The following is a 23190-nucleotide window of genomic DNA, read 5'->3' as shown; positions in this document are numbered from 1 at the left end:
GTCCACATGGCCAGTTAGTGCATGGAAAATTACTGTGTGGTAGACAGACCATATGTGTAGAGGCATAGGGTACAATCTCACCCATGTAACCCAGCATAGCACACACTAACTCTCCATGTAGGCAAGCCTATTGTGTGAACTAGTATGACTTGTTTTCGTTCCAGGGACATCTTTGCTTTCCGCTTGTATTAGGTTAAACATCAGGTTGAGGATTTGTTCAGCTTCTTAAGCCCAGCCATGTGTGGTACAGCCCCATGTCCAATATTGGCTCCTTGCTTATAATACCTATCTATTATAAAAACTATTTGAACTGAATGGTAAGCAAAGCGAATTTCAAGCAGGGCTCATCCCCTTCTCTGCCAAGTCATGCCTGCCAGGGAAACTTTTATACTTGGCTCATAAAAATACTTGGAAAGAGAGGACATTTTGAACTTTTGTATAATATAAAAAAATTATGCCCTGGAGGATACTTCAGACTCCCTGCCTTATGGAAAAATCCTATAGAGTTGAATACAGAATGATGGTCCTTCTGTAAGTTTCTGTAGATCCTTGCCTCCAGTCCTGACCCTTTATGCCACATAAAAGGGGCCCAAAACCCTATATATGACAGGAAGAGAAGGGAGAAGTCTTCCAGTGCAGGTGCAGTGGAAGACAGTCACAGGGCAGCCTCTGGAGAACCTCTTCACAAGCCCTAGAATTGGCTGTGTATTGGGGGCATTAGGGGCATGTTGAGGGCCAGGCGACAGTACACAATGCTGTAGATATTCTGAACAGCACTACATGGGAGCCATAACTTAGGCTAAGCCTCCCCTGGTACAGCCCCCACCAACCCACTGCTGGACACCTGGGCTGTGGTGGCCATGCCTCTTCCCCTCCCTGCTCCACCCTGTTGCCAAAGCCTTTCACCACGCGTACCCCCTTCCGGAGTCTTTCACTGCACTGAGGAAAAGTCTCTGGCTAGGGTAAAGGAGAGGGACACTACACAGCTAAGAATAACAGTGTAGATATGGGAGGCACTGCTTGGTTGTGTAGAGGGCTGTGTAAAGTATGTATCTTAGGGGTCAGGATAGGGCACTCTACTCCCCCTAATCCTTGCTTCACCGTCTACATTGCTATTTATAACTGTGCTAACTGGGTGTGCATTGCCAACACACCACCATATGTGTAGACCTACCCTAAGAGGCGTAGGGTACAATCTCATCCGTGTAACCTAGCCGAGAGTTGTATCCGTAGACATTTATATAGCAGAAGAATATAGAATTCTGTAGGATGGCTTTACAAAAATCTATGAAAGGAAACCACTCTCTATTAAATTCTGTAGGTTTTTTGAGTAATGTCTCTAGACAGCTTTTAGTTTCAGCCTGTAAATTCATAGAGACTTATCTATAAAGCAGTGGTTCCCAACCAGGGGTCTGGGACCCCTTGGAGGGCCCTCAGCATGTTTCAGAGGGTCCACCAAGCAGGGCCGGCATTAGACTTGCTGGGGCCCAGAGCAGAAAGCGAAAGCTCCAACGCATGGGGCTGAAGCCCGGGGTTCCGAGCCCTGCCACTATGGGTTAAAGCTGAAGCCTGAGCATCTTAACTTCATGAGATTTCCTATGGTGTGGGGGCCCAAGCAGTTGCCCTGCTTGCTACCTCCTAATGCTGGTCCTGGCTTTTGTATGCAGAAAAACAGTTGTGGCACAAGTGGGCTATGGAGCTTTTCTAGCATTTTGGGGGCCCTCAGAAAGAAAAAGATTGAGAACCCCTGCTATAAAGGATACAAAAGCTTTATTTTCCCCTGCAAACCAGTCACTTCATACATTGTGCTATATAAACTTTCAGGCACTGGCCCACTTTGGAGGAAATCCTGGATTCCTACTGCTACACACCTCGTATCTCTCACATGCTCAAAGACAAGTCCAGCACTTGCAAGATCAGCCAGCTCTGCTGACAAGTGCAAAGGGTGGAGGTCCATGAACCTTCTTCAAAATCAGTTTGGGTTGACAATGCCAGCCGAGAGCAGTTCTTGTGCTCAGGGGACCATCCATGTGCCTTGTCCATCTGCACAGGAGCCAATCACTGGACAGAATATTTTTAGGAACAAAGAATTTCATTAAGCATATTCCATGTATGCTTATTTGGCAGATGGTATCTTTTCCTTGGTTTAGTTTACATGGGAAAATAGCTAAATACAGTGTATTTCCAGGACCCTTTCTCCTCCCCTCTGTGTCCATGAACAACTCTAGTGCATGGAGTTTTATCACTGAACATAATTCCCCCTCCCTTATTGGCAAGTCTGACTTTGGTTCTCAATCTTAACATGCTGCAGGCATCTGAGACCAGGAGCTTTTGTGTTCCAGGTTTTCTTGAAAATGTTGCTTTGGAGTGGCATGAAAGCAAATGGCACTCAGTAGGAGGATATGCCCCCCATTTACCTCTGTTCTATTTACACTTAAATTAGCTCTGTGCTTTATCTTGAACACATCGACGCCTACTTCATTAAAGCGCCATTGCAACCAAATGCAAATTGAATTGGACCCAATTATTTTCTTTTTTTAAATGCATATTATTTGATAGACTAGATTGTTCGCTAATGTAAACAGTTATGGCAGGTTACACCAGTTGACGATTAGGCCCACACATCTTTTGTTTGTTTTTCTATTCTACTAGGTCCAAGGATAACTGGTTGCACATTATCTACATATATATATTTTTTTAAATGAATGTAAAGATACACTGCTGGCCAAATAAGGTGAGGTAGTTTTGACTCTTTAGTACTCAAGTGATTTCTCCTAAGGTCTTCCATAAACACTTGCACCTTAAACATATGCCATGAAATCTATTCAGGCAGCTGCCCAAGAGCTAATTAAACCCTGCCCATGCCACTGAAGTCAGATCACATTACTGCAAAGAATAAATTACTTATATTTTCTATTAATCAGATTTTTTTCTTTTAATTTCCTTGTGTTCCTTAAAATTAAATGTCTTTCATCTGTTCAAAAGTACAATTTACCTGAGCTGAAGGTGGTCTGTAAATGAAATGCTAAATATTTCATTTGTTTCAAATTATGCTTCTGACATTTTCTGTGCAGCATAAAATTATGAGATGAATAAATGTGGATACTTAAAACATGTTTTTTTAGAAATAATACAATCCTCGAAGTATCACTTGAGAACCTATTTGCTGGTGCTGGAAATGACCACTTGACTATCTAAATTCAAAATTTTTGCAAAACCATGCATGTTACAAATTATCCTACTTAATAAATTGTATGAAACAAAAAAAGCAAATTAATTACAAAAGCCATTTAAATGGTTTCATGTAAATGTATGTCTCATGGTTAAGTTTGAAATCTGTATATTTTTGGCACTTTTAAAAATTATAATGTACTTAAAATCTGCTTCAAACATATATAAAACTGAGATACTACTTATTTGATTTATACAATGGATTTCTTCAACCAGGAATTGAGGCACAATATTACTTGCATTAGTTAGGGGATCAGTTCTGCATTCCTTTTGCACTTAAGCTCACAGTAATTTTACTGAGAGTTTCAGATGCGTAGGGAATGCAGGATCAGGCCCGATGATTTCTAGTAGCAAATGTATTGCAATTGAATGATAACTTTGGGTCTCCATCCTGGCCCCCTTCAAATCAATGGTCATAATCTTAATGAACCTGAAGTGCACAACAACCATTGTGTGCGTGCGTGTGTAATTAAAAAATAATCTAGACTAGAGGATCACTGTAATCCCTTCTGCCTTTTATAATTTATGGACTTCTCCCCCTGCTTCCCTCTTGTCAGAACTGGGAATGAGTAATGAAACCTAGCCATTGAAATCAGCCATTTAAATTAGCCTATTGGATAAGAATTGCTTCTTAATATTGGGCATACTACAGAAATTGGAGGGCTGGTATAAATAAGATGTTATGATAATCCTATTAAATGCTTTAGCTTCTATCCTAAGAAAGTAAAGATTGGTCACAGTGTCAGGAAATAGCTTCGTAAACGATAACAGGGAAAACCAAGTGTGTCCTGTGAAAACTGGTTTCTGAATAGAAATAACGATTTTGTGCACTGGGACAAAACGTAATTGTGTGCTACCTGGACAGTTCCTGGTTCCAGCGATCTGATACCTTACTGTTATAATTAAAAAGAATTAGCTTTTTTGATGTATGGGTGTGCGCGTGCGGGGGGACTTTAAATTTATCCTTGAGTTAAAAGAACAGTTTTCTTTTTCCCATCTTGCTTGCTGGGAAGTCCAATATAATTGGCCCTGAAGGGAGCTTTCAGTTATATCCTAAAATAGACTCAGCTTACTCGCTAGTATGCTCTGCTTTACAAATCACAGTTGCTTGGGAAGATGTTGAAGAAAAATTGTCTGTAAATAAATTGATTTAGTTTCCCTTCTATGAGTCCATGAGCCCAAATCAGAACATTTCTATGCAGCAGGACAGTGTACCGCAGAGAACGGTAATGAGTTATGGAGTTTATTACCCTTACAATAGGTCAGTAGTGCAAGTCTAGCCCTAATAGGTAATGATGAAAACTTACTATCTGATAGACATTCAGTGGTTTACTGCTCTAGGAAACTGTGGTATCAGTACAGCTGCTGGTGGATAAGTTTCAGAGTAGCAGCCGTGTTAGTCTGTATCCACAAAAAGAACAGGAGTCACTGTGGCACCTTAGAGACTAACAAATTTATTTGTGCATAAACTTTGGATAAGAGTGTCTATCACAAAGCACACACCATGCTTGCTATTAATTAGCACGCTTTTTAGGGAAAAACAAACACCCCAGAGAGCCCACTATCCCCCTCTCACCCATAAAGGTTAACCTTCAAATCTAAGGTTGAGTCTCATCAGTGCAGGTGGGGTGATGGAATGTGAAGCACTTTTCATTGCTAGCCCCTCCTGCACTACTGGGTATGTGGTCAAAGAGAGGTCAGCTATGCCCAGCGCTGCCAATCAAACATCTTTCACAAATACAAATTTCTCATTAATATAACAAAGAGAGTTAATTTCTATAGATGAGCTGGGTAAGTGAGATAACTTTGGGACTAAAATGCTAGACCAAGACTTCTGAAAAAACTGAGCCTGTGAAGTGAGAGAAGTGGCAGGGCAGTTCATACTGTTGCAGTTAAATGGCCAAATTCACAGTTGGCATATGGAGTCAACGTTGGTTCAGACACACTGCTTATATGTGTTTGTAATCAAGCGTGTAGTTATGAAGGGAACAATTACGGTGGGTGGATGCCCTGAGAGCTCTGATATGTGTGGCTAATACTCTTCTCTTGTTTAGTGATGTTTTGTGTATTTTATTAATCATGCAAACACATTGTTTCTGTACAAAAGTCAAGAAATTTGGAGTTGAGTGCCATGGCAACATTTACTATCCTCCCTTTTGTACACATGCTTTATGATAGGATTGCTTGTATCATAGAATATCAGGGTTGGAAGGGACCTCAGGAGGTCATCTTATCCAACCTCTTGTAATATGGGAGACAGTGGAACTAGGAGCTGCAGTATGGTGCCAGAGAGCCTTGTTCTATGGACTCTAACTACTAAAAAGAGATGGGTCAGAGCAGAAAACCTTGCATCTGGACTTGAGCTTCCTGAGAATTCAGGTATCAGAGGGGGTAGCCATGTTAGTCTGGATCTGTAAAAGCAGCAAAGTGTCCTGTGGCACCTGATAGACTAACAGATGTATTGGAGCATGAGCTTCAGTGGGTATTCACAGCATCCGACAAAGTGAGTGTTCAGCCATGAAAGCTCATGCTCCAATTCATCTGTTAGTCTATAAGGTCCCACAGGACTTTTTGCTACGTTCTGAGAATTCAGGTTTGGCTCAGGCACATCTCTACTACTAATCAGGCTCAAACATATTTGAATGTTAAAATCAAACATAATCAGACGAGTTAGACTATCTAAACAACTAGACGGACATGGCTGCCTTTCGCCTCCATCATCCAGACACCCTAAGCACATGCTTAACTTTAAGCACGTGAGTTGTTCCATTTAAATCAATGGACTTAAAGCATGGGCATGTTTTCAGGATGGGGACCTTTAATTGCACCTTCCTGTGACTACCACACTGTCTGTGCTAATACAGCTGCATTATATGTATTTGAGTTTGAGCTACTGTGTAGAAGCTATATTGGCTTTGAAACATAGAATACAGTAACTCCTCACTTAACCTTGTAGTTATGTTCCTGAAAAATGCAACTTTAAGCAAAATGATGTTAAGCGAATCCAATTCTCCATAAGAATTAATGTAAATGAGGGGGTTAGGTTCCAGGGAAATTTTTTTCACCAGACCAAAGACACTATACACACACACACACACACACACACACACACAGAGTTTTAAAAACAAACAATTTAATACTGGTACACAGTGATGGTGATTGTGAAGCTTGGTTGAGGTGGAGGAGTCAGAGGGTGAGATATTTCCCTTACTGCTGAATGATGAACTGGCAACTGGCTGAGCCCTCAAGGGTTAACTCTCTCATTCTACAAGGCAGCAGGGAGATATGTTCATTTCCCTTAAGTACACTGTCTTGTTAATTAGATCAGCTTGCTGAGACCACAGCTGCTGCAAGCTCCCTCCATCCTGAGCCCTGATCTATGGAAGATGGGTTAAGCGGGGTGCTGGAGCTGGGGGGGGGGAGAACACCCTGACATTAGCCCCCCCATTTCCTTCTCTTCCCCCCCCCCAGCATATTAAGCAGGAGTCTCAGGGAGCAGCTCCAAGGCAGAGGGCAGGAGCAGCACATGGCAGTGGGGGGAGGAACACAGCTGAACTGCAGGCAGCTGTTGCCCAGGGAACTTAGGGTCACGGTAGCTGATGGGGGGGCTGCTGGTCCACCCTGGTTTCAAGCCCCCACCAGCTAGCTGCAAGGGGCTGCTCTTCCTGCAAGCAGTAGACAAAGCAGGCAGCTGCCAAAGGAGGACGTTAGAAGGAAGCATTGCACAACTTTAAACGAGTATGTTCCCTAATTGATCAGCCACATAACAAGGAAACAACGTTAACCAGGATGACTTTAAGTGAGGAGTTACAGTATGTCTAAAATGTGAGGGATAGTTTTGTAGTGATATCATGCTGAGCACTGCTTATTCTATAGAAAAAAATCCTAATGATTTAAAGGGCACATATAAAATGTGCATAGTCCTTGGAAAAAATAATGCAAAGTTTGTGAAGGTGACAATCGTAACAATGCACATTTATAGCTACCTAATACATAATACAAATTTTGCGTGTGTAAAAGATAAATTTATTGATGGAAGGATGTGATATACATAATTTATTACAAGGAAACAATAAGCATTTTAAATATCTAAAAAAATGAAATAAATGTACATTTTCCATTGTAAATGTTTTATATCTGATGCTGGACATGAAGAATACTGTATGACTATGAAACTGATTGTATGATATATAATACATTTCAAATGCACACGCTTAAATTATGATAGTGATTATTGGCCTTCCTTTTTTAGTTTCCTGTGTCTGCATGGTAGAACAGAATAGTTAGAATATAATAATTTTAATATGCCCATTAAATGCCTGAAGAGCAGTTTTATTTTTCTTTATGAACAAAGCCTTACTCTGAATCTGAAATCACCACTTTTTATGACCATTCTTAATAACCACTTATGACCACTACCTTAATAAAATACATTTACTAATACTAATGAATGCAAAGGAATCAGAACTGGACATTAGATTTGAACAGCATTAAGTGCTAGTTTATCAGATAACCATAAACATCTTTGACGACTAAAAAGTCTTGTGTGAGTAACTGTGGTTCATTTATATATTAAAACATCTTTGCACTTGTCAAAGTATACTGTCATAGCAATCACGTTAAAGAAAACTAAACATATATGTTACTCAGCTTCTGTTGTTCCTTTCATTTCTACTTTAGCAAACTAGAATTGTAGGAGTTTTTTTCATAACTTTACATGTTTTCTTGGAGACTGTTTTATCTAACCTTTATTCCCCCTCTTCCTGGTTCTCTTTCAGATAGCAGTTCTGTGGATGAAAAGGTTTAAAATCACATATTTCCTTAAGGGGTTGTGTATTTTGTTGATGTTTGTTTGTGACTTATTTAATCTGTTTGGTTCCTTCATTTTAATTGTGAAATGTGCATGTTTCCCAGCTTTCCATTCTTTTGTTCTCCTTTGAGTGTGTTCCAGATGTGTTGCATTTATAAACAGGATAGCCTCACTGTTGTGCTTATCTTATGAAATCATAGTTGCCAACACAGGGGTCTGCTACTGTCAAACATGGTGTCTGGATTTTTGCCTCTGACTAGTTATCATCTACACTGCACATATTCTGGGATTTAAAGGGCAGCAATATTTGGGAGGCAATATCTGATATCTTCTCCAGGGTTTTACCAGTGTTTTTCACTAAATGCTGAATGCTAATCATATGTATTTCAAAGCAAAAATTAATGTAGTTTTGGCCTGGAGCTGACCCTGCTTGACATTTTTCATATTAGGTGTTATATGTACGATGCAGTTAAATTCTGTCCAAAATCTCTTGGCAGAAACTGAGTAACTAAGCTTTTTTTATTCTTCATTAAAGGCTCGAATAGTAAGTGGAAGTTCTGTGGATGCTTCCAAGTTTTATGCAATCCAGGCATTTGGCGGGTAAGTACAGTTATGACCATGAACTTTGTTATATATGCAACATTGTTTCTTAATATTATTTTTAATATCACTCTCTGAAGTTTATAATTGTGTTCAAATGTCCTGAGAAAATTGAACTTTTGCATTGTAACAGGAATATGAAATAATAGATTTCACTATCTTACATCTTTTCCATAAGTCCTCCAAGACCAAAAGAAATTGATGAAATGTTCTGCTGGACAAGTTCACCAAGAATAAAAAAATTCTGTTATTTCAAATCTTTATATATCAAATGTTCTTTTTAAACCCATTAAATATATTTCAGTCTTAAATCTTCATTTCAGAAAACTGACTGGCTTTGCAGTATGCTTCTAATATTTGAGATCAAGAAAACGAAAGGAAAAGTGTGTTGTCTTGTTGCTGAAGAAAATGAACATGGCAGTTTACACATTTAAGTCTATCTTATTCTCGCTGGAGTCATCTTAAATTCCAGTCTAGGGACTTCCTTCTCCTTTCCTTCTGTTTTGAATCCCATTCTTCACTTAGAGTTGCATACTTTTTCTTTAAAAAAAGTAATTTTACTGTGAAAGCATATGGATGTTGTATATCAGGTATACACTTCAAACTATCAAGAATTATACATTGTTCTCCTGCTAGTGTGGGCAGGTAGAGTTTTCCATGGTAACATTCTGCTTCAGATTTAAGGTACTGAGACAAAATTAGCTAATTTACCTTAAATGTTTCCCTTTGCTCTTCTTTGAGTTAAACTATATGACGTGTCCTAGATACTATTATTTTTTCACTTCAATTTCCTCTGCCCTCTTTTCTGGATACAAGGGAATAATTGAACTGCAGTTCATTTGTTTAATGTATTTCTCAGAATGCTGTAGAAGAAATAATTACAGTAACACTTAACTGCAGCAGTTAATTTTGTTTAGTTTACTTTATTACTATTGCTAGACAACTCTGTACAGATAAATGAGCATCATCTAACTTTGAGTGGGTTAAGTAATTTCTGTAGTCTTTTTATCATGCTGTAGAAGTTGGGTTTTTTTTCTTTTGGGGCTGGTAATAATTCCACCAAGACAACAAAAAATAGTAGTGAATGTTTAAAAATACAAGTAATTTTAAAAGAGAAACATCAAGGACAATTATTTTTGTTTATTTGAGGGAAATGATATCTTTAAGTTGATTGATAACAGGTGAAAGTTAAGGTTTTGTCAGGACCATATCTCCTAATCAACCATTCTGTCTATTTCATCTAATCTAATCGAATCTACCATGCCAAAACATCCTTCTTCTCAGTTAGGGCTTTCCAGTGCTCTCCTGCATTGGCTCTTCCCATCTCTCTGAAATTCTGTGGGAGCTAGAAGCTGTGCTTATCTGATGACAGTTTTGCTTTTGATACAAAGTCTGTCTCAGACCAGCGGCCTGGCAACACATTGGCTATGGAGGACCCCAGGGTACCTCAAAGGTGGAGACTAGCTTAGCACACCCAGATCTCTGTCCGCAATGACCCTGCTTCTAGATACCATCTCCAGTTCCAGAGCTTGGTAGGTTGACAAATCATTCGATAGGTCACTAGCCAGAGATTTAGCCTACTTGTTGGCAGCGCTCAAAGAACTTAGACCTGGCATGGGTGGAGAGTTGAAGTATCTTGGAAGTTCCAGACGTGTAACAATTTGGAGAGGTAAATAACAGTGCTCAATTTTTGTGTGGACAATGTTTAAAAAAATCAGTCTGTGCAATTATTGCACAATTTTCAGCTTCATTATTTTGCAGCAGAGGATTGATATATTTACAGTAGATGACAAAAATGCCAAAATATTAAAATCTTATAAAAATGAATTGTTTCAGAGGAAGGATCTCTATTGCAGAGGCCACAAAATTCTTGACCAAACAAATCATATACCACCAGGCTCATAAATGTTTGCTGTGCTGGACTTTTAGAGAGATTTAATTCACTTGTTTCTTTATTCTCGGCAGTATTTTGAGTGTTGGACAGCCTCCGGCATTCACCATCTGGATTCTATTATCTATTAGGCTGTATATAATTTTTCCCTGTGTTAATAGGACTACAGTAGGGCCTTGCTCTGTTTGTATATTGGAGATTATTGATGCTCACTGAGGTACCACTCGGAAGTAAACCTGATAGAGAGAGCATATCTTTTGAGTTTTGACTGATATTAGTTTTGCAGTTCGATCTGGGAGAAATTCATCCTTAAACAAGTTGAGAACTCCGTTTTCTAGATTTATGTGTGTGGTCATAGTAGTACAACTTCTACCAATTTCTTTCATATCATAAATATCTTGTTTTTGGTGGGTGGTGTGAGCAGATCTGGACTGGATTGTCTGATGACTAAAACAATGCTTTGTCTAATATCTGGGCCTACACTTCAGTGTTGTGATGTTCTTTGTTTGTTCTAGTTGCTTCATCCTGACTTCCATATGCATAAAACGTCCCTAATATTTACCTTATCTGAAAGTATACTGATTGTTTTTTCTGCATAAGAATAGTATTATCTGAAGCAACTTTTTTTCTGTTGACACATCAGTGTCCTAAATACTTATCCTAAAGATTATTCCATGATGATGAATTAATTATCCATTAAAACATTTACCATAAACATAATTATTCATCTGTGTCTTTGTTAATGTAACTCTTGTAGTAGACACTTCATTGAGAAGGTGTACTGTCATCCAGAGGTTAGAATAAAAAGAAAGCAATAGGATTGCAGGAAATTTTGTACCATAAGGTATCATGTACATAATTCATCGTAATTATGTACATGATACCTTATAATCAACGTAATTATTCATCAGTGTCTGTGTTAATGTAACTCTTGTAGTAGACACTTCATTGAGAAGGTGTACTGTCATCAAGAGGTTAGAGCTGACCATGCCAGCAGGTAGGGGATCTTGGGGGACAACTACTGCACTAGTGGGGTGTAAAATAAACTTTATTAAGAAAATGCAAAAAACAGAGAAAATTCAATAGTGAGGGGTATGGGGTTTGTTAAGGTAGACAATTGAGGAGGGGTTTCTTTTAGTAAATAGTATAGGGGGTTTCAATAGTGGGGTACAACACAGTGGGGTACAATACAGTTGGTAACCAATTAACACTGAAATATCCCTCATGTGGCTGTGCTTCCTGACTGTATCCTGGGCTCGCCAGCTTGCAGGCACCCCCTCCCGACTGCTCCTAAGTTGCACCTATTAGAATCAGTCATTTGAGTCTAATAATTGTTACTTTCATTTTGCATATCTGTGGTTAAATTAGGTTTAGAGATTTTTGTATTTGTCTGTAAGTTAGTTTAAAAATTGTTGCATTGTTCTATACTTGCAATTTTATCTTGTTAATTAGATCATAGATAAGATTTTGCTGTTTCTGATAATTTGTGTAAGTCTGTCTTCCTTGCCACCCCGCCCCCCGAGCTTCCCAGTCACTGGTTGCCAGTCTCGCGTTTAAAACTTGCGCCTCTGCTCTCTGTCTCCCCCTGGTTTAAATCTCCTCCGCACCCCTCTGCTTGGTCTCTGCTTCACCAAGTTGTCCTGCTTCCCCATCCCCAACCTCATTCCTACCACTGCTTTCTCTCTCTCTCTTTTTAATTCCCTTCCCCACATGTTCACCCCGCTCGCTACTCCCCAAACCTCAAATTTACTTACGAAGTCTAGCATCAAACTCCCATTGTACCCTTTCCGCTCTAACAATCTCACATTTTACATTAACCACTTGACACACCTTTTACCCTAGATTGTTGTAATATTTAACACATTTTTCCATAACTGTTTAGTTGGTTATATGCGCTGTCACCCCTTATACATAAATTGTTAGCTACCGTTACATTTATATTTCGCACAGGCTTATTTTTTTAGCAGCAAAGGCCTGCGGAGCAAGAAACAGATTATAGATACAGACCAAGGAGTTAGCTTGGGTCTGTCTGCTTGGGAAACAAGGCCAGCAGCTAGGACAGGGGAGCCTGCAAGAGAGAGAGCTCTTACCAATCCCCAGGACAGCAGCAAACATAGAGAGGGAACAGCAGTAGCATCGGAGGATGGAGAGAGGACTCGATTCGCTTTCAGTAATCAGGAGATCTCCAGGCACAAATTCGTTGTTCGTGGGAGGGGAGTTTAAAAACGGGGTACGCTCAAAAACAAACGAGAGCGGAGAGAGGGCCCCCAAGACCCCTAGCTGATCAGACCAGGTGGCAAAGCAAGGACCTTCTCTGGGTCTGATCAGAAAATGTCTGGTTTTTAAAGGCAAACTTAGGCAGTTTCCCACCAGTACTTTTGATTGGCTCCTCTTGATACAGGGGAGGAGAGGAGGCAGGGAAAAACCTGCAGGTGAGCATAGGCATGCCTGGGCATGTTCTGAGCCACAGGTATGACTCATATGCTTAATTAGTTGGCCACTTCAGGTCTTGCATTTCTGGGCAGCGCCCCCTACACCGAGCCCAGATCTGAACAAAGGAGCTATACAAAGAAGCAAGAAGCCCCCTCCCTAGGCAGGGCAGTGGCTCCAGTTAGTCTGTACAAGCCATCCCTATGAATAGGGCTATGACTTTAGTTAGCACAATGGCTGGGAGGGGCGGCCACCAGGACAAACAGAAGGAGAAGGGAAAGAAGAATGCTAGCAGGTGGACAGCTGTAACAGACAAGAATAAAAAGAAAGCAATAGGATTGCAGTAAATTTTGTACCATAAGGTATCATGTACATCATAATACAGAAGCTGATGCACACACACCCACCCCACCCATTTAGAGGTTTTGGGTTTACTTTGCTTTTTGCAGTCATATTTAATTGAACAGTAATGGATAGGGTTTTGCTGGAGCATCACGTGATGGTTGCACTTTGTGTGGCTGATTTGCACTTATTCTAAGAATTCAGCATTGTTTATCATCAGTGTTACTTTGTTTATTCTTAGGACATGAAATGGATAATCATGATTAATGCCTGAGCAGTGAAATTGTTAGTGAATTTCCCCAAAAATTTCTTCATCATTATTATTAGTATACTCAGGGCCAAATATAATGCTGATAGGAGGTGGCTGGGTTCCCAAAATAAGTTATTTTAATCAATAGATATGTTACTTATAACTAAATGTGTGTTTAGCATCTCTCTGAAACAAGTACAGTTTCTTAGGATTTGCAGTTCAGAAACTTCTGTGTTTGTAGCCCTTATTTCTCATCCATATTAATATCAGATCTGAAATGTTACAAGTGCATAACTAACATATTTATAAAATATACTTTAATAAAACTGAAGTTAATTTCTAATACTCTTCATTTTCTCTTCTTTGGCACTGATTCTGCAGACACACATGGGCTTAAATTTCTTCATGTGAGTGGTCCTACTGAAGCCAATGGAACTGCTTATGTGTACAAGATTAAAGATACATATGAGGGTTTGTAGGATCTGTGCCTAAATTTGCATACTTTGTACATTTTTTCCCTAGCTCCTTATCTTATGCACCTTCATTACTTGTTGGAAGGCAATCTTTTCCTTTACTGATACAGAATAACTTCCTTTGCCTATGAAGTAGGTCTTTCACCATTTTGAATAGTGCTATGAACCATTCAGGTGCCACTTAATTGCAAAGCATGCTCAGAAGATTTGTATTATGCTGATGCATAACAGTTGTTTAATTAACTTTAACTTTAAAAGTGATCATTTTTTCCCATTCTTGACCTCCTTTGAATCTAGTCGATGTAGTTCATCTCCACGGCATTCATCGCTTCTGAAGGGTCATTTATTAACCATTTGTATGCTTCAGCTAATGGATATTTATTATATGGATTAATAAATAAGTGCTTAGCAGCTTTGGAAATTCACAGTTCCTGATACTAAAGTGTTTATTTTGAGAAGCAGTGTTGGCTTTTTTGTTTTGCATGTTCTCCTCCTCTTAAATATTCATCTCTGCAATCATCAATTGGAATCATGCTGTCACTTATCAATGCAGATGGATGAACTATTCATAGCAAATAACTTATTCCATGAATGTAGTCCTTCTTTGCAGTTTGTGAATTTTTGATCAGACATTGATTTAACAAATGTGTTCATGATTCAGAAGTGTCAGACAAACGTACTTCAACCTAAGGGATGTTCATGAACTATTTGGTCTTCAGCTCTTTGCTATTTTTTGTGGTATACAAGTGGTCACATAAAGCTCACGTGGTATTGTTTCTGCTCCTTGATTGGATGGCTGAAATTTTTATGAACAGAATGAGAAATTGGAGATTTTAAGGTGGCGAGGCAAACGCATTCTTGCACAATCACAGTCACACAAATATTCAAGACTTTTTTACTTTCCACAAAAATCCTATGGAGCAACACATCTCTTGTGCTGAATGTTCACAGAAAACAAGTGTAAGTGGTTGTGAATACTGTCAAATGTTTTGGTTTGAAATTATGTTTGAATACTTTCCTGAAGTATTTCCCCAGCTTTCATTGACTGTGGGAGTTCTTAGGTTTTAGCCTTTCTCAAGTTTTGTGGTATTATTCTAATGTGAATGTTTCACTATTTCATTGCATATGAAGGATGTGTGTTGTTCTTTTATTTTTATTTCTTTTGGGCCAAAATAATATCATATTATATGTTTTTAAAATTCAGCTAGCATCCTGCGCTGCAGAGATTTATTTTAGTTATTTTGATTAAGCATATGTATCCCTTGTGTCCATAAAGTTGTTTACTCTTGATATGTAGATGCTTCCATGTATGGAGCATGAGAATTTGTTTGTGTTAGAGATGTTGTGGGCACTTGCTCTGTATTGCATGTACAACAAAGCAGAAAGTTATTTGCCAGTCCATGGGAAGGAGGTGAGTATTTTGCTGTTTGCCCCCTTACCTACCCATAGCCCTGTTACCATTTCTTCACTGATCATACTTTTCACTAATATCTCCTCAAATACTTCTTCAGTTTACTTTGGCAGATGTTTTGCTGATGTTGAAATGTTAATTCACAAAGAACATTCTTCCTGAATCAGTACTTGTGTAAATTACATTTGAGGATAGCGTACAAAAGGAGCATCTGCTAGATTTTTTTTTTATTGTTCATACATATCAAGTGTAGTTTATGTGTGATTCTCTTCTGGAGAGATGCTGTCTTTGGTTTCACCTGGGTGCCTGACGGCAAGACGTCAGAGAATGATCATTTTACAGTTTGGCCTAATCCATTTTGGAATTTGGTAATGGTGCAAGATGGAGCAATGCACAGACCTTTATACATTTACCTTTTCTTAGATGACATCTTGAATATGGTGAATCTTTAACTTATTTGATTTTCATTTGCTTACAGCTCCAGTATAAATATTGGAAGGCCTTGAAAAATCAATGGGTATTTTGTAGTGTCATAGCATGCTACATCTGTACCAAGTGACCTAACACAGCCTGTAATATAAAGGAGGTCAGACTAGATGATCTAATGGCCTCTTCTGGCATTAAATTCTATTAAACTATGAAACAGATACAGAATATAACTTGAAGTTTCTATTCTATCTCAGATATTCAAAACCTTTATTTTTTTGGACTAGAAGATTATGAGTGCTGTTCTTTCCATATCAGGGATGCAATCCCATGCTCTGGGTGTCCCTAAACCTCTGACTGTGATGCTAGGACTGGAAGAAAAGGGATAGATCACTAGATAATTGCCCTGTTCTGTTTATTCCCTTTGAAGCATCTGGCATTGACCACTGATGGAAGACAGGATACTGGGCTAGATGGACCATTGGTCTGATCCAGTGTGGCCATTCTTATGTCATACGCACAGTTTCTCTGATAAACATAGTGTTTAATGGTCCATAGTCTCAGACATACAAATACTGTTGCTTCTTTGTTAGACTTGGCAACTGCATTCTGTATGTTGGCACTGATAATTTAGCTATTTAAGTACTTTCTTTGGTCTTTTTCAATGAAAAGTGCATCATGTGCAATCTAATTCAGTATATATTAACTGTAACAGGCAGTTTTCAACAGAACTATCCAAGGATTAAAAATATGATAATAGATGTCAGAGTGATTTTAAAGTCTGTTCTTTACAAGTGTTAGGTGTATCCTTGTCTAAGTGCATGAGGATTTATGCTGATGAGAGTCATATTTCTTAATTCATACTCTTCAGGATGGAAATATTTCGTTAATGAGACAGGAAAAGGCATGAAATACATTGTTAGGCATAAATCTGAAGGCTGAGTGCCATCACTGTATGTAGGTATGAATTACTAGAGCCATGTTCTTTCAATAGATAATCTTTTATAGGAAAAATGTGATATCAAATCTTTTTTAAATAGCAGTGTGAAGTGATGAAACTCATCAGTTAAAAGTCCAGTAGTAAATCCAGCACAAGTCACAACTTAAACTTTGATTTTTTTCAGCAATGAATTGTGTTATATTCCAGACCTGGCTCAAAATTTTGTTATTCATTTAAAATTAATATCTTTCTCCTAGCTCTTGCCCTCATCACACTATCCTTTTATGTAACATTTCTCTAGATTGCCAACTTTCTGTGCTGATAAATTACTATCTGTGGGTGAAATTCTTCATTTTTACTAGAGAGGAGACAAAAGACTGACCCACTCTGTTCCACCCAACCTCTCAGACAGAACTTGAGGACGTGAGATCGTCTATCCTAAGCCTAAAGTTAAGATATTGTCTCTTTGCAAAGCATAAGATCTTTGGTGTCACTAGGGGAGCATTGTTGAACAGGTATAGAAAGTGATACACCTGGTGCAGGGGTGGTGTAAAGCCCAGGTCATGGCCTAACACATGCCTTGCCCAGCAGTGTCCTTCACATGCTGACTGGTCCTTTAAGGGAGTTGAGCTCAGCCTTGGCTGTGATCTAGTAATCTACCCCAGCTGATCCTGATCTGGACTTATTTAAAATGAGTGATCCCAGCCATGGAAAAGTTAGAGAGAAAGAAGGGAATTCAATGAGGGGAGGAGATTGAGGAAAGAAGAGGCAGAGAGTCCCTACTCTGTAGGAAGGTCCTTGTGAAGGCAGGCAGAAAAGGGCCACAAGGATGGCGTGAGTTCCTGTGTTGGGCCCTGGAAAAGGGGCAGGGCACAGTGAGATACTCCTGGAGGTCAGCATTCCAGGGGAGGAGCAAGGGAGCTGGGAGGACCTAGGGAGAAGCCTGGAAACCAGAGGGAGAGGCTGTATTAACCACAAGGGGCTTGGAGGTAGTAAGAAGTCCAGGGAAATAGTAGCACATCTGAAGGAGCTGACCCAGCTGTTCAACACAAGGTCCCTGGGCTGCCGCTCAGAGCAGAGAGTGGCTCTTGGTTCCCCTTCCAGCCCCAAGGAAGGGGCATGAAAACCCCAACAAAAAACTATTAAGCCCAGAGAAGGGTGAGGACTGAGCCAAGAGAATGAGTTGAGGAGTAGCCCGAGAAGGGATGCATGGATCTCTGGTAGGGATGTTGTTACACCAGAAGGGGTCCAGAGAAGATGCATCTTAGCCACGATGACACCAAGATCTTTTTCCTGATTTGTTGTAGCTAAATTAGCCCCATCATATTGTATGTATAGTTGGGGTTATTTTTTCCAGTGTGCATGACTTTACATTTATCCACATTAAATTTCATTTGCCATTTTGTTGCCCAATCACTTAGTTTTGTGAGATCTTTTTGAAGTTCTGCTTTGGTCTTAACTATTTTGAGCAGTTTAGTATCATCCGCACACTTTGCCACCTCACTTTTTATCCTTTTCTCCAGATCATTTAGGAATAAGTTGAATACGATTGGTCCTAGGACTGACTCCTGGGGGACACCGCTTGTTACCCCTCTCCATTCTGAGAATTTACCATTAATTCCTACCCTTTGTTCCCTGCCTTTTAAGCAGTTCGCAATCCGTGAAAGGACCTTCCGTCTTAAATAGTCTCCCTCATCTCTCCTTTTTCCCACAGTAACATTCCAATAGGTTCCCATCCTCTCTTCTTTGCCCATGAATCTCCAATAGGCTCCTTTCTCCTCCTGTCTCACAAACCTTCAGGAGGAAGGTTATGGCTGTTTTGTGTCTCCTAGAGTATGCAAGGTTTGAATTCACTGGATGTACAAAGGTTTATGAGACTCTCAGGAAGGAGGTGTAGAGAATTCACGGGAGTATTCTGAGATCTAATGGAGTATTGTTGGGAAAACTGGCTCTGTAGGAAGGTTGATGGGTAGAGATCCATGGGTTTTGGGGAATGAGAGAGCCATATGCACATTGGTGTTGAGGAGAGAGGGAGTCTTTTATGTGAAGAAATTAAAACCTGAAAGAAGTTTGATGTTTGAAGGAATGGGAGAAAGTTCAAATGGCGTCATTTCTTTAGAACGGCTTCACCCATATCTAGGTTTAATTAAATCAAGACCTCTAAGAAAATGATTAACCAAAAGTGCTTCAAACTCTGCATTAGTTAATAGGGAAGAGAGGGGCAAGCACATTATGTTTCTGCTACTACCATGTTATAGGCAATATTTCAATATTGATAGGCATTAAACCACAAGTCTCAGTAGTCTGCTGGTAAAGACACTGCTTCAGATAATTCACTTGCCCCTACTTGAGTTTTGCCATAAGGAACTCATTAACTTCTGTCAAGGAAAACAGATATTTTTGTCAGCCTATTGGATTCTTACCAGGCAGGGTTCCCTTTATGATGAAAATAGCTGATAACATCTTGCCTTTCTGGTCTCGTGCTGTTTTGTCATTTATAAGTTGATCCATGAAAATGTCTCCTGAGTAATCACCATAGAATTAGAAGTGGATTTGAAATGTTGTAACTGGGAATGCATATTAAACGGTAGGAATGCTTAATGCAGATATGCAACAGAAGAGATTTTAGGACACTAATTTAAGTTAAAAAAATCAACATTTACTATGTCTTCTCACTTTAATTAGCAATTGTCTCTCTCATTCTTTGTCTAATTCCTTATATAAATGCTTCCAATTGCTCCTATTTTTGCCTATGTAAATTGTTCATTCTTTATCTGATACAACTGCACACCTCCCCCTTCTCATATTTGGCACTAACTTAGATATTCTGCTAATATCCCTTCCATTCTATTCCCTTCCAAATATTGTATTTGTATTTCTGTGAGATTCCTTCTCATCATAATTTCTAAGTTTCTCTATTTATTTATTTTTTGACTGAGGTAAAACAGCCTGTATATCACTTTTGGTTGTCTCTTGCCATACATGCTGCATTTATATTGTATAATATTATCTTTATAATAAAGTTAATCAGAATATTTCTCCACTAATCCCCAGATCATTTCTTTTGTCCAGTGTTTTCACGTCTGTGACAATAGAGTATAACCCTCTCCTTTTTTTAAAAGTATCATTTTCCTAATAACCATTTTCACATTATTTTACATTTCTGATTCTAAGCCCTACCAGAATCCAGAATTGCAAAAATACAGGTCTAAATGTTTCAGATCCTCTTGAATGCTTCAAATTTATTTCTAATAATGGGTAAAAATGAACCACTTTGTGTATCCCTAGTATCATTAGTTTATTCTTAAGTCAGTCAAAATGCTTGTCCCACCCGCTTGGTCATTATCCATAGTTCCTCAATTCTTTTGTCCTCTTCCAGTATATTCTCACACTTGTGCTTGTTGCTATATGTATATAGGTTTGTAACCATTTAATCAAACCAACCTAATTCAAAATCCTTATAGTCAAATATCTCAATGTTAATTTGATGGCAAACTTCTTTTTGCATACCTCATAGGTGTAATTCTTTTAGATTATCTACTATAAGAGATAATTATATTCATCAGGCCAAATCTGCTCTTTGTACTGTCACAGATTGACAGAGTGAGTACTACATCCCTGGTCTTTAAGCATTCTGCTGGGAATCACCACTTTAGTGTGCAAGACCTCAATGGTCCACACTTCAAGGGCAGGACACACAGCCTCAATGACTCTGGGACCAGGCTCTAGTACTCCCCGTTTCCCACTGTGGGCTCCTACAGCAAGTCCACTTTAGTTCAAAGTCATGCAGACACTTTACCTTCTTGGTGAGCAGTGTAACACAGTGAGTGTTTTCAGTGAAGCAGGACAGCCTTTTCAAAGCAACGTGGCATTTATTAGTCACCTGGAATATAGCATGAGAATGTTGTTGGGTTAGCATTGAAAAGCCGAACTTAAGACAAAGTCCATATTAGTAGAAGCAGTGGCTTCATCAGGCCATAATTCTCTGAGGCTCATCTTCACTCTTTCTGACCTCGATTGTCTCCCAAGTGTTCCTGTGTGACCAGTTCTTAACACAGCTAGCGGACACCTCACCCCTTTGTTCTGCACTACAAACATGTTCTGTTTAGCTGACTTGCTTAGTAGTCATTATGTGTTGATGTTCAATCAATGGAGCTCCCATTGCCCCTTCCAGATCCTCCATTCATATATGTTGATTCTGTTCAGTCCATGTTAAGGTATCTGATCTCACACCAGACCACACACCATCATGTCTCATTCTCTTTTATCCTCAAGGTATAGTAATACAGAGTGGATAGGTTTGCTAAGTCAGACATAGAGTTCATAAAAAATATTACAAATAACTCCTTCATTCGTCACATTTACATCTGCTCTACCTCATTTCAAACTAGTCCTTGCAGTTGTAAATGTTGAGTAAAACATATGGAGAACTTTGCTATCAGAGCGTTCAGCTTTAACAAATAGTATTAATGCCAAAAGCAAAAAGTACTTTAGAGTGTCTGAGAGGAAGTGAGATTTAAACAGGAAAGTATCAGTATTGGATATAAAGGGATCTGACTTAATCTAAAATTTTATAGTATCAATGTAAAATATTCTGTGGAGAGCTGTTATACACACAACAAGGTTTTTCGTATTCCCTGACAAAGAACTACGTCTGTCAATGGAAACTTTTAATAAGTTTAAATATAAATCCTTTCTATAGAGCAATGTAGCTGCAGCAATGTACAAAAATGGCATGATAAGAATTGAGATGTTTCTGTGCCTATCTGATAGGAATGTTTATACTGTACACTCAACAGTGAAAGTAAGTGTTGAGGAATTCAATTGCACTGTAGATTAACCTTTGAGAACTGTACTGAGATGAAAAAATTGCCTACACGAGGAGACTGGTTTTATTAATGTAATTTTAGTCTTTTTGAAGTTCTCAATTCCCATGTAGCCTAACTTTCTGAGTTCTTCAGCGGCAGACTTCAGCCACTGCCATGGAGGAGGTAGATCCTTACCACACTCATGATGTTACTTGATGATACTAATGTGTTCATGTCATCTAATGCTAATCCTGACACTGATATCAGTGGTGGAGTTTTTGCTCTAGGGAATCAAGATGAATCAGAATGTGTAACCTGATCTGTCTGTGTAGCTGGAAAAACACATCTGATGACAAATTAAACTGATCTGAAATAGATAAACATGTGTTATTCAATACTGTATGCAATTCTGGTGTCCCATGTTTAAGAAAGATTAATTCAAACTGGAACAGATGTGGAGAAGGGATACTAGGATGATCCAGGGAATGGAAAACCTACCTTATGTGGCAAATAGCCGATACTGTTCTCTGGGTCTCGCGCTTTCTCTTCTCTGGGGTAGGTTCAGGGCGATATTGCTTGCCTCTGAACTAGTTCTTAATCACTCCCCTAGTGTCCTTGGAGGAGGGGAGTGGAGAGGGAGGGACCTGGGCCCGCCCTCTACTCCAGGTCCCAACCCAGGGGCCCTGGGGTTGTGCAGTGAACACTTGATGCGGTTCCCCTGGGTACTCTACTTCTACCATCAGCTCTGTGCAAAGCGGCCTTCTTCGCCTCTCTCTATACAAGCCTGGTGCCCTTACCCGGGTTTCTGTGGGCTTCCCAATCCACTGCAGCACTCCTCCCCCTTCATTCTTTCTGGGCTAACAAACTCTTCTCTTTTGCAATCTGCACTCTGCTCCAATCCAACCTTTTCTCTTCAACTTACACCCCTGTTGACTGAAGCAGGGGTTTATATCCGAAATGAACTGGAGTCAGGTGCTATAATACTGAAGTCAGAGGCTCTAAATTGGAGTCAGGTGCTCTATATATGGGCCACAGCTGTTCTAGTTAATCTAAATCATACCGTTGACACTCCTATAGAGCGGGAAATAAGGCCCCCTAGCTAAACTTACGCATATTATGCCAATACGCCCCCTGGCCATGCTGTATCACATCATCCCCCCCCAGCTCAACACCTAAAGGTGGTGCTACTCGGAACGAAGGCAGTGTTGCGTGAGAGGCCATCAGCGTTGCCGGTGTTGGCTTCCAGGCTCTATGCAGGAGCCCCGAAAATGGAAGAGAGGTGCAAAGAGAGGAACACTCTGTCATCCGTCAACTCTGGCGTGTCTCTTCCTTGTTTCCTAGCATCACTGGCGCGCGATGGCGGTTGCTATCCAGTTTTAAGCGGAGTAAACGCCGCTCCCCGGAGTTAAAGATTGGAGAGTCTCCATCAGCCGGAGATTTTGATCGCCAGACTTCCTTTTCAACACACAGCGGTGCGTTTTTGCCTTCCCTGGGGAGGAGCTGTGGCCGGCTGATTTGTTAACATATTGTGGTCTCTCTCATCTGGGAAAGACTCGGCACACGTCCCACTTTTCTCGA

The 23190-nt window shown here is 39.6% G+C and overlaps 1 protein-coding gene across 1 annotated transcript in view; it reads left to right on the top strand.

Moving 5' to 3' along the window:
• Window positions 1-23190, top strand: part of UNC13C (unc-13 homolog C) — a 421885-nt gene that overhangs the window by 47444 nt on the left and 351251 nt on the right. The window contains exons 3-4 of the mRNA XM_032796690.2: window positions 8010-8032; window positions 8577-8641. Coding sequence (XP_032652581.1) covers window positions 8010-8032; window positions 8577-8641 — 88 coding nt within the window. The remainder of the gene's footprint in view (window positions 1-8009; window positions 8033-8576; window positions 8642-23190) is intronic.

The sequence above is a fragment of the Chelonoidis abingdonii genome, chromosome 9, assembly GCF_003597395.2.
Source record: "Chelonoidis abingdonii isolate Lonesome George chromosome 9, CheloAbing_2.0, whole genome shotgun sequence".
NCBI classification, from domain to species: domain Eukaryota; kingdom Metazoa; phylum Chordata; order Testudines; family Testudinidae; genus Chelonoidis; species Chelonoidis abingdonii.
This window is presented reverse-complemented; position numbering and strand designations above follow the sequence as displayed.